This window comes from Musca domestica, unplaced genomic scaffold (genome assembly GCF_030504385.1).
Source record: "Musca domestica strain aabys unplaced genomic scaffold, Musca_domestica.polishedcontigs.V.1.1 11, whole genome shotgun sequence".
NCBI classification, from domain to species: Eukaryota; Metazoa; Arthropoda; class Insecta; order Diptera; family Muscidae; genus Musca; species Musca domestica.
This window is the reverse complement of record NW_026712133.1, coordinates 13,798,092-13,811,396: the sequence shown is the minus strand read 5'-3', so window position 1 is coordinate 13,811,396 and position 13,305 is coordinate 13,798,092. Positions and strand designations below refer to the sequence as shown.

The following is a 13,305-nucleotide window of genomic DNA, read 5'->3' as shown; positions in this document are numbered from 1 at the left end:
TTTTGAGTGGCTGAAACAGAATAATTATATTTTTTTTTATTGCTACAGACTTCCTGTTACTTAACAAACCCACCGGAGATTTTAAACTGACCATTGCAGGACATTTCAATGAATCAATTTACAATTCAAATGAAACCGAAAATATTTTAACAATCCAACCGCAGATATCGTATTTTGACAATGAAACGAATTTGAGTGATTTTAAGGTAAGGCGTTGCAAGTGATATGATTTAAATAAAAATTTTAATTAACCTTGAAAATACACACGATTGATTTAAATTGAAATTGTTCCCAAATTACCAGCATATCTGCTGCCACGATTTTGATTTTAATATTGAAAATATTAATATTGAAAATATATTTAATAAATATTTAATATTGAAAATATTAAAAAAAAAATCCTTAAAAAAGTAAACAACTTTTTCGCTAAGATTCCTTTAAATATTGCTAGAAACCATTAACCATTATTTTACCTAGAGCCTTTATTATGTATTTCTCTGAGGGTCCTACCTTAAATATCTAACAAGTACAAAAGTATCAGTCGGTTTTGCCGACAGATGGCAATGTTCGATTACTTAAAAATATCTTGACTTCTGTTTTGATTATTCAAAGAGCTGACCCTCTATGGAATTGGTTCCGAAGGAATGGACCAGTATTGTCCATTTCGCTTCGGACCTAAATAAATATGAAATCGGACCTAAATATACACGAAAATATAACATTTTTATCCAATTTTATATGAAATTATAAATTCTATATTCATTACAAGTTTCAGGTTGAGAGAAATATTTAGATAAAGTTTGAAGTAAAGTGTTAAAGCATTAAAAATTGTGGGTGAGGTACCAGAATATATACCATCTACACAACAGATGAAGTAAAAATGTTTGTATGTGTGAAATTTGAAGACAGTTGGATGAGCGTTTTGTTTTTCAAATCTTGACCCTATCAGAGGAATTGGCCCGATCTCTACCATCTTTCTAACAGATCAATAGAATCGGATGATAATTTCGCGATTTATGCGCTTCATGAATACTCAAAATTTTGACCCTTTGTGAGTGAGGTGTCAGAAGGAGTGGACCGATATATTCCATCAACACAACAGATCTTGTGTTAGTAGAAATAATGGGATGACTGGACTATAAAGATAATCGTATGCCGATTTCGGACTTTATAAACGTTTTGGTTTTTCAAAACATTGACCCTTTGTGTGCGAGGTTCCAGAAAGAATGGTTCGATCTTTATAACATATCTTGTGTTGATAGAAATATTGAGATGTGCCAAGTCTGAATGGAATTGGATGTTAATTTCGCATTTTTGAGCTTCATTGGTATTGAAAATGTTGACCCTTTTATGGGGGAGGTACCAGAAGGAGTGGACCGATGTATTCCATCTTCACACCAGACCTTGGGTTAATAACGTATTGTAATGTGTGCAATTTGAAGACAATCGGACTCTTACATCAAATTTTATACGAGTTAAAATTATTCAAAATTTGACCCTTGTGAGGAGGTACTTGATGGAGTGGGACGACATTGTCCATTTTTGCACCTGACCTTAATAAAATTATTAGGATGTGTGAAATTTGAAGAAAATCGGACTTTTAAATCACATTTTATAAGAGTTGTAACTATTCAAAATTTGGAGCCTTTGTGGGGGAGGTACCTGATGGAGCGGACCGATATTGTGCATTTACACAGATGACCTCGCACTGATGCAAATATTAATATTTGCAAATTTTCGAGCAAAATAGGATAATCCTTTCTCTTTATGTGCAGTAAATATATATATTTTTTTTTTGGAAATTTCGATGTTCGGATGTGATACCAGAAGGAGTGGACCAATATTGCCCATCTCCGAACTCGATCTAAGTTTGATGAAAATATTACCATATACCAAGTTTGGACCACATCGGATTCTCCCTTCGAAAGTTATCGTGCGCACCAGCCAGCCAGCCAGACAGACGGACGGACGGACATCACTAGATCAATTCCAAATGTCCTGAATTAGATTCGAACTTAACTGCTGTTTTACTTGTAGTACTCAAAATGCATAATCTGTTCAATTTGGCAACATTTTTAAATCAAATCTTCATTCATCGTTCCAAATTTTAAGACCTTCAAGGTTTTATATACTATTCATGGGAAAATGTTTACATTTTACACAAAAAAGTCTGCAATATCATTCATTTACCTAGGAGGATATTAATAAAACCATTGCAAAATGGACCCACATTCAATTTTTCTGTCCCAAACTGTTTCGACATATACGGGTTTACATATGCACACGTTGAAACAATTTTTTTTAGAAACCAACAGTGACCTCAATTTCAAATTTTAGGATTTCAAGTCTATTCCTTCACCCAATACCATATTAAGTACTCTTCGTACATTCATAGTACACATTTCGAAAATCATTTCCATATCTCAATTCTAGATATCAACAGTCATTTCAATATCAAATTTGAGCCCTATCACTTCACCCAATACCAAATTAAGTGCCATTTAGTACTTTTCGTGTAATATTAGTATTCATTTGCAAAAGCGGTTCCACAACTCAATTTTAGACAACAACAGTTAACGCAATATAAAATATCATGTTTTAAGGTCTATTCCTTAACCTAATACCAAATTAAGTACCATTTAGTACTTTTCGTACAAATAATGAACGCATTTCCAAACCACCGCCAAATCTCAAACATGGTATCAGTAATTTTAATATCACATTTCAGAATTTTATCTCGATCCCTTTACCCAATACCAAATATAGCATCATTCAGTACTTTTCGTACAATTATAGTACACATTTCCGAAATCACCTCCATATGTCGAGCCTACACATAAACAGCGACCCTAACACCAAATTTCAGATCTGAATCACTGTCTATTCACGCAATACCATATTGTACCAAATATAGTACTATTTAGTACCTTTCGTCTAGTACATATTTTCTACATCACAAACCTACCACCAACAGAGACCCAGACAATCCAGTGATGCATCTATTAGTGACGCTCATTCCAAAGGTAGCTTATTCTTAATACCCTTTTAGTACGAATTTCCATGCCCATCTTCCTTATTACATGCCCACGCACCAAGACTGGCAGTCGTGCAAAATTTCGAGATTCTAGTTGCAGCCGTTTCGTCTGGGCGTTAATTCTCGGTCAGTTAGTTATTTCACTACTCTTTTATGTTCTCCTACAGGTTCACATCTACAAAGTGTATTAAAAATATTTCTTAAAGAATCCCAAAATTTATTATTTTAAAAATCAGCGTCTACACCTCTGAGAATTCTTTCTAAAAAATCCATAAATATGTATTTTCAAACCCGGGACTACAACTCTCTCTCTTTTTTGGTACTCTGGAAATTGCTTTAACAATGTTCAGAATTTAAAAAAAAATATTAAACAAGTAAGCAAAGGCTACAGTCGAGCGCGGCCGACCGTTGAATACCCAACAACACTATAATAAACCATACAGTTTATATAGGCGAGATACTCGAAAGAATTCCACAAGATATTGTTGCAAATAATAAAAGAAAACCATCAGGTTTCGTTCTCTAATTTTCGAATAATAGCAACTTAAACTAATTTGCTCATTTCCAAATTATTGGTAGATGTTGCACTTAAATGGTCTTCCTAGATCTGGAACCAATATTTCCCAAAGACCTATAATCTCTCAGAAGTGGCAAAAGATTAACATTTATTATTGGTTTTTGACTGAAACGCATCTATATGAGATACAGACATTTGACTATATTCTTCAACAAAATCAGCGTTAACGAAATAGTCAGAAGTGCGTCTTTCCTGTATTTGTGAATTCTCCAAAAAGTCACTGGAATGGACATTTTCGTATTTTGTCTACAAAAGTTGGCAAACTCCTTCACACATTGAATATATTTTGATGGCCATCCAAAACTGCTTGGCTTTTGCAATGACCGGTAACCCCCATTCAAATGTGCGTGAGGACCGGGCGATAATTACGACCTGCTGACAATTTTGCAGTTTTGGTCCATTTCAACCCAAAATATATGGCGATCATCTCCAAAAAGAGTAGACTTCTATTCTGACCCTCATCTTATCCCCATGCAAAATTTCGTAAGGATCGGTCCATAATGCGATCTGTATATGATATCCTGATATCCTAACTACTTAGTTTTGTTAGCTGTAGAAATATTACCAAATGTTTAATTCAAAATGAAAATATGACAAAATTGAAAAAATATGAGAGAGATATTTTTATGCAATTTTTTAGAAGTTTTTTTTTTTTCCTGCCAAGAGGCCATTCTGAATTAATGAGAACCGTCGAAATCAGTTCAGCCGTTCTCGACATATATGAGATCTTTCAAGCATATCTTCTTTGATAGACAGATATATATCGCTATATATCCGTTTTGTTGGATGTTAACATCAATGTAAAGATCAGAAGTAACCTTGTCATGGCTTTGTGATTTCTCCGGGATTTAAAATATTCGCGGTTTAATGAAAAATGTTGAATTTTTTCAACAAAAAAGATATTTTCTATTTTACCCGCTAAATATTATCCGATGACCACCCAAATTGGTAGGCTTTTTCCCCGCCCTAAACTCTAGCTACATGTGAAACTCCGCGTCGATTGGTCTATAATTGCGACCTGTATAGCTACTGCAAAATCCGACATTTTTACAGAATTTGGTACATTTCAACCCCTAAATATTATGCGATCATCTCCAAACGAAATAGGGTTCTATTCTGACCTTAACCCCACCTCCATTCTAAATTTCGTGAAGATCGGGCCATAATTGCGACCTGTAGAGTGATTACAAATTAACATGGACAGACGGACAGACGGACGGACGGACATATATAGCTAGATCGACTCAGCTCGGCGAGCTAGGAAGATCCATATATACTTTCCTATATGGGAAACCAATATTTCGAGGTGTTACATAAATTCTGGCCCAATCAAACTTATAATACCCCCAACACATAGTGTTGTAGGGTATAAAAACATTTCCAACAAATTTGACAATTAAAGAAATTAAAAATATACGATTTGAATTTTGTGAAAACGTTCAAACTCAAAACGATGATGCTGTTTATATTCTCTATTGTTAAGTCCATAGTCTTCATATTTTTATCTTTTGTATGGAAACGTAAATTCCGAACAGAAGGTGTTCATTAGTTTATTTATCTCTCCATTTATTTACAGGACATATTACACCCATGGTTTATACCATTGGTGAACGAAGACTTGTTCGATTATGCGCCAGTGGTTTCACGTAATTTGACCTTTAAATTACCTGATGATTTGCTGGATGAAATTGGAGAGGACGATACCCAGGTACGCCTGCAGATGACTACCAATATTGAAACGGATATAGCCATCAAAATGACATACAATCCTTTGATAATAAACGTCAAGACGGGAACATTGATGGCTGCCGCCATACTTTTGCTGTTCTATTCGTTGCTGGTGTGGGAGGTGAGTAGTGTGCCACAGGCGTAGGTGTCGGTTGATAATGAAAAGGAAATTGAATTCTATGTTATTAATGATTTTCTTTCTCATTAGGTCTTTGAACGCACCTTTGTGGCCATTGTCTGTTCGACGTTGTCGATAGCTGTGTTGGCCTGTTTCAATGATCGCCCCAACATGGAAGAAATTGTCAAATACATGGACATGGAATTGCTGACGCTGCTCTTCTGCATGATGATTTTAGTTGGCATCCTAACGGAGACTGGAGTTTTCGATTACATTGCAGTGGTGGCATTTGAGGTGTCCCAAGGCAAAGTGTGGCCCATGATTTATAGCCTGTGTCTGATGACATGTTTTGTTTCGAGTTTTTTGGACAACATGACAACGGTGATTCTATTGACCCCCGTTGCCATACGTCTGTGTGAAGTAATGAGTTTGGATCCGGTGCCAGTGTTATTGGGTATTATTGTCCATGCCAATATTGGTGGGTCATTGACACCCATTGGAGATCCAATTAGTATCATTATATGCTCGAATAATTTTATTGCCTCAAATGTAAGATAGGGGGATGGAGGGGTAAACATATATTAATTTAATATTTTTTCATTAATTTATTAGGGTGTAACCTTTATGAAATTTGTTGGTCACACCATACCCGGTGTCATCTTAACCGTCCTTCAAAGTTGCATTTATCTACGTTTGATATTCCGCAACATCGATTCGTTGCGTTTGAATGAACCGAAGGAAATAAAAGACTTGCGTCGTGAAATTCGTGTCTGGCATAAGGCAGCCAAATCGATATCTTCCTTTTCCAAGGATGCTGATGTGGTAAGGGAAACTTTGCTCAAGAAAGTTCGTATTTTGAAACATCAGCTAAAGAGGAAATTGAATGGTTTGGACACAACCGAAGCCTATGTCCACACGTTGGAAGATTTGAAAGTTAAGGTAAGTGGCGGAACTTTAATCTTTATTTTTACGTGAGAGACATAGCACTTTTTGGAGGCATATTATACAAAGAAGCCCAATTTGAGTACCTCTATACATGAAGATATAATTATTTAAGGTTTTAATTGACCGCTGAAGAAGACTATTTGCAGATCTTTTACTATATATTAAATTCTCCCCAGTTTATGGAGCCCATCGGTACTTAGAAACCCCTTCTAATGTCTTCTATAAATGGAAGGCCGCTGGAGGTATTTTAGTGTGGTTGACTCTTAGTCGATAGCCGGGACATCTCCAGAGTATATGTTCGATAAAACTGTGCGATAAAATTAAACTCTTACAAAATTACAGAAAAAATCTTAGAAAATGAATCTTTATGAATGAAAAGAAATCGGACGTTTCCTTGATTCAAATACTAATTTACAATCTACAGGGTGACATAAAAAAATTGCAACAAAGTCAACACCATCATTTTTACTTTCTTTTTTAATTTTATTGAATGAAAAAAAAAAATTTCGGAAATAGCTTCACATTTAAGAATAAGTTAGATTTGATCGATTTTTTCACCTTTGGCACGAATTATGATCTTCAAAAGGCCAATGAAACCGTCACACGCTGCCCGAATGTTGCTCTGCGGTATTTTGGCCCATTCCCGACGAAGCGCTTGCTTCAACACTTTGGTATTTTTAGTGGCAACCTTGCTTTCCAAAATACTCCAGACACAATAGTCCAACGGATTAATATCCGGAGATTTTGGTGGTCATTGTGCGCTGGAAATGAAGCGACGAACCTCATTTTGTAACCAATCTTGGGTGACGCGTGCTAAGTGCGATGGTGCTGAGTCCTGTTGCAATGTGCACTGTCTGCGGCCAAAATGTTTGCGTGCCCAAGGCTTTAATACACCATCAAGTATGTACACGATTTGAAGGTAAACGAAAAGTTTGAGGGTAGTCTTCGAATATTGACCAGTGTGAAAATAAGGAAATATGATGTTAGTGTTTGTATTAATGTCGGAGTTAGGAAATTGTCGAATTGTCGATAATTAATGGTCGGGGCTGACAGCTGGAAGATAATCAGGGTTCACGATATTGCTGTCCAGCTCTTCTGATACCGATCGGAAACTCCCGGTATAACAGTTCGGTAACGGCAGATCACAGTAGAAATATTTGAGAGCAGATGCTCAGGCTTTCTAAGATGAGTCGGAGAACTCGTTCGGGTCGTCTACAATGGTTAGGATATTGGTCTAGCTACCACAACATTATACGACTGCCTCTAATTCATTATAATGTCAGCTACGGCACGTATATTTCGCCAATAAGAAGTTCGGCCAATTTCAGTCCAAATGTCCCGACTGCATTCAGTCTAGAAGCAAGTACATCAAATTGGAGAAAATTTAGCTATAGCTCCCATATATATGTTTCATCCGATTTGGGGTTTTAAGTCCCTCACATGCGTAATATGCACTCCACAAGAATGATATTTGGTACCGGACATCAGATACTGCTCGAAAACACGTATGCCAAATTTTATCAAGATCGGTTCAGATCAGCATATGTCGCCCATATGTATCTTTGTTCGATATTTGGTTTATTGTGTAGTCCAAATGACCTGTATTTTGGCATATCCGACCGAATTCAGTCTAGACATTAAATTTGGTGAAAATCGATTCAGATATAGCTATATAACGGTTATATATAGCTATTTCGGGACGTACGTTTCCAATTGGCGGAACTCGGCTCCGATATATATTTTTTTAATATAATCCTTCTTGAAGTGATATCATGTACTCTATAGCCATGTTACTGGTACAGGATAAAAATGTCTCCGTCAAATTTAGAGAAAATCGATTCAGAATTGGATATGGCTCCCATATATTAGTTCCCTCTGAAACCAAATTACAACTACTCTAAAGCCGAATGTTGATAGGTGGTATGATCTACTTCAAATAAATTCTTTTGTTACGGGAGCTCTACTAAATATGCATAGTGGTGTAGGGTATCTTATAGTCGGCCACGCTCGTGTTTTGACTTTTACATACTGGCAATCCATAAGATAATTTTTTTTAAAAAATTTTGATTTTTTGTGGTGAAGTTCCAGAAGTCGTGGGCCTACCATGGCCTTCTTCGAACTCGACGTATGACAAGGAGACTTAGGATCCATAATTTTTACTTCGACAAGGCTCAGTTAGACCTATAAAATGAACTGAAATTCTTTGATGTAAACGAGAGTTTGTGAATGTATTGAAGTTTGACCTATGCCGAATAACTTCTTCTGGATTTTTTATACTTCTAATAATACCTTCTATCCCCATAAAGGACATTTTACTATCATGGGTATTTATCTATTCACATTTATACGAAATTGTTGGCAAACATTATATCGTCCTTTTAAATATATTATATTTACATTTAACTCTCACGCCCTCACCTCCATCATTTTTATTTCTTTCTTCCAGTATCCCATTAAAAATAAACTTTTACTGGCTCAGGCGTGCTGCGCCCTGGTTTTCGTCATTATATGTTTCTTCATTCAATCTGTGCCACAGTGGCGCACCCTACCCCTGGGCTGGGTGGCTCTACTGGGTGTAATTGCTCTTCTGATTATACTCAATCGAGAGGACATGGAACATTTAATGCATCGCAATCGAGTGGACAACGTTGCTCTTCTTTGCCGCCATGTTTGTAATGATGGAATGTGTTGAGCGGTTGGGACTTTTCGCTTGGATTGGCGAAGTTACCGAGCATGTCATTTTGTATGTGGACAAAAAGAATCGTCTGGCCATGGCCATATTTATCATTTTATGGATGTCCGCATTGGCATCGGCAATTTTGGACAGCATACCGGTAACGGCAATGATGGTTAAAGTGGTGGTATCATTGGTAGCTAAGGAGACATTGGGGCTGCCATTGGAGCCGTTGGTGTGGGCATTGGCTTTTGGTCCATGCTTGGGCGGTGAGTACAACTATTTCATATTATTGTCCCAAAAGATGAAATTAGTTATTAGAAATGTTCTTTGACATAAATGTGACCCAAAGATTAATAGAGCGAAACCTCTTACAAGTGGACACATAAGTGATGCCACCACCACTTGTGAAAGGTTATTCGAAAGAAGATTTTCCACACATGAAAGTGTATACCTGTAATTTATTTTTTTCATTTCTACGTTTGCTTTTTCATTCCAGGCAATGGCACTCTCTATGGAGCTTCAGCCAATGTACTATCCGCTGGCATTGCCGAGCAACATGGCTATAAAATTTCATTTACCAGATACTTGAAGTAATTATTATTGATTTCCTTTTGATTACATTTCAGATAATGCCATGGAAATTTTTGATTTATTTCAGAATTGTTTTCCCCATGATGTTGGGTCAAATTTCAATTATCACCGGTTATTTATTTGTCTCCCATATCTTATTCGAGTGGCACTAAAAAAAGACTCCCTCCCCAACGATTCCAGGCATTGCAGCTGGTCTTAGGAATTTGTGTGATTTTGAAATACGAGGAATGACTTAATTTTATTTATTGTGAATTGTACTTACAACGTATGAAAGAAAGAGAGAACGGAAAACGAGAAGAAGACAAAAATCAAATGAATTTATTCGTATAGTATAATGTTTATATTATTCAATGTGTTGTTTATTATTATTATACCCTCCACCATGGGTAGGAGGGTATATTAACTTTGTCATTCCGTTTGTAACACCTCTAAATATTCGTCGTAGACCCCATAAAGTATATATTCATAATCAGCTTAAAATTCTAAGACGATTTAGCGATGTCCGTCTGTCTGTCTGTCTGTCCGTCTGTCTGTCTGTCTGTCTGTCCGTCTGTCTGTTGAAATCACGATAGAGCCCACATTATTTGACGTAGACCTTTGAAATTTGGCACAAGTGTGTGTATTGTCCCTAGGATGGTTGGTATTGAAAATGAGATATATCGGTCCACGTTCTGGTATAGTCCCCATATAACGGTACCTCCCGATATTCGGTATTTTGATGATTTATGCCACATTTTTTCACGGATTTATCTGAAAATTGGTATTTGTAGGTCATGACGGGTCCCTGAGCGTGTGGCAAAACATTGCATGTATAGGTCCACGTTTGGTATAGCCCCCATATAACGGTACCTACCGATATTCGGTATTTTGATGATTTATGCCACATTTTTTCACGGATTTGTCTGAAAATTGGTATTTGTAGGTCATGACGGGTTCCTGAGCGTGTGGCAAAACATTGCATGTATAGGTCCACGTTTTGGTATAGCCCCCATATAACGGTACCTACCGATATTCGGTATTTTGATGATTTATGCCACATTTTTTCACGGATTTGTCTGAAAATTGGTATTTGTAGGTCACAACGGGTCCCTGAGCGTGTAGCAAAACATTGCATGTATAGGTCCACGTTCTAGTATAGTCCCCATATAACGGTACCTCCCGATATTCGGTATTTTGATGATTTATGCCACATTTTTTCACTGATTTGTGTAAAAGTTGGTATTTGTGGGTCATAATGGGTCCTAGGTCGTGTGGCGAAACATTGTAATTATAGGTGCACGTGTTGGGGTAGCCCCTATATAACGGTACCTCCCGATATTCGCATTTTAATGTTTTTTGCCACATTTTTTCTAATGTTCTTTTACCCTAGGGTGGAGGGTATTAAAGTTTGGCCCGGCCGAACTTAATGTTTTTTTACTTGTTAATATTATTAAATTTACTCTAAATGTGTAATAAACGAATTTGAGAATTTTAAAAATTTGCTTGAGTTTAAATTACATTGAAATTATGGTTTGGGTAAACTAGATTAGTTGGTACAGTATTTGTAAGAAAAGTTTGTATTTTCAAAAGAAGATAAGCTTATCTTGCATCTTTAAGTGGCACGTAAACGAGACATCATAAACGTCTAATTCTCGATCATCAACTGAACAATTATACTTCGAATTCCCCAACACTTCCAGAGTCAATTCGCCGTCCTTTATTCCATATTCATTTTATCTGATTTTTAACACGAGAAAATTGTAATTTTTCATTTAAATCAATAAAGATCTGATTTATATCCCATGAAAGGAGACCCTGGGCACAGCTGAGCATACATCATCCAACGAGAAAGCAACGTTACACGGCTAATGAGTTCGACAACTCTCGTAAGGTGTATCGAATTCGCTCCAATTTGATACATCATAATATTAAATAATATATTAAAACCAGTAAGGAAAGCTCAAAAGTCGGTCGGGCCGACACTATGCATATTTAGTAGAGCTCTCGTAAAGAAAGGTTATATGAGGCATTTCTGAGCTCTATGAGTATCTGGTACAAAATATGATTATGGTAGGGTGCATGTTCCCGAAAGTTGAAGATTTAAACACCAAATCGGATGAAACATATATTGGGAGCAAATTAGAAATTCTTGCTTCTAGGCTGAATTCGGTTGAAGTGCGAAAACTCATTTGGACTAATATTAGCCTTTTGGTGCAAAATAGACCTGAAATCGGGCGAAGATATATAGGGAAGCTACATCCAAATTTGATCCGATTTGAATTATGTATTGCTAGGCTGAATCTTTTATCTGGTACCAAATTTTTTATAGGGTGTATATTACGAATTTAAGGGACTTATAGTACGTTTATGTTGTAAGGGATTTAGAAAACCCAGTCGGCTTAAATTGTCAATTCCATTGCCTATACCTCAAATAAATCTTCATAAAGAAGGTTAATCCTTGAAAAAACTCTAACGTAAACATGCCTTTAAACACCAAAATTGGATGAAAATAAATATAAGAGCTATAGCTATATCTGAACCGATTTCCACCAAATTTAAAGTATTTATTTCTATGCTAAATTCGGTCAGAAGTGCCAAAATTCACACATTTGGACTCATATTAGGCATTTGTGCACAAGAAACGGATGAATATGGGAGCTATATCCAAATCTGAACCGAACTTGATAAAATTTGATCTATGAATTGCTAGGCTGTATCTGACATCTGGTGCTAAATATCAGTCTTGTGGAGTGCATATAACGAATGTAAGGGACCTAAACACCAAAATCGGATGAAACATATATATGGAAGCTATAGCTATGTCTGGACCGATTTTCACCAATTTGAAGCACTGCTTGTAGGCTGAATTCGATCGGATGTAGCAAAATTCACACCATTTGGACTGACATTAGCCATTTGGTGCACAAGAAACCTAAAATCGGATGAAGATATATCTAAATTTGAACCGATTTTCACTAATTTCAATATCCTTGAGTCAAACAAATATTATTTAGAAAATTTCATCTCAATCGAATAATAAATGTGTTTACAAAAATACTTGGACGGACGGACTGACGGACGGACATTCATAAATCGACTCAAAATTGTGTTTCTATGCTGATCACCAAAAGGAACTATGGGTGTATCTCGTTTCCTTCTCCATGTTACAAACAAATCGGAGCTATATCCAAATCTAAACCGATCTCGATAAAATTGGGCAAAGATATTTCTGAGCTGTATTTGATATATTTCCCTGAATATCGTTGTTACGGAGTGCAAATTACGACAGTGGGTAACAAATATAACAATTCGGATGAACAATATATATGGAAGCTGTAGCTATATCTGAACCGATCTTCACCAAATTGGACATACTAACTTCATTCGGTCGTAAGTGCCAAATTTCATACGATTTGGGCAAATATTAGCGTTTGGTGCACAATAAAAAGTAAATCGGACGAAGTTATATACGGGAGCCATATCCAATCTGAACGATCTTTTGCAAAGGTATTTCTGAGCTGTAGTTGATTTATTTCAAATTTGAACAATTCCGTTAAATATTGTTGCTTAAATCGTCACAACACCGAATGTCAGAAGGCACTGTTTACTTTATTTGGGGGATTATGAACTTTTTTGGGACTATGTTTGGATTTTTC

The 13,305-nt window shown here is 36.3% G+C and overlaps 1 protein-coding gene across 1 annotated transcript in view; it reads left to right on the top strand.

Annotated features, from left to right (window-relative positions):
- Positions 1-10,127, top strand: part of LOC101893566 (P protein) — a 32,556-nt gene extending 22,429 nt beyond the window's left edge. The window contains 8 exon segments of the mRNA XM_005176416.4: positions 49-206; positions 5,188-5,460; positions 5,548-6,006; positions 6,070-6,396; positions 8,849-9,034; positions 9,036-9,345; positions 9,576-9,669; positions 9,738-10,127. Coding sequence (XP_005176473.2) covers positions 49-206; positions 5,188-5,460; positions 5,548-6,006; positions 6,070-6,396; positions 8,849-9,034; positions 9,036-9,345; positions 9,576-9,669; positions 9,738-9,822 — 1,892 coding nt within the window. The 3' untranslated portion in view covers positions 9,823-10,127.
- The last annotated feature ends 3,178 nt before the right edge of the window (positions 10,128-13,305 follow it).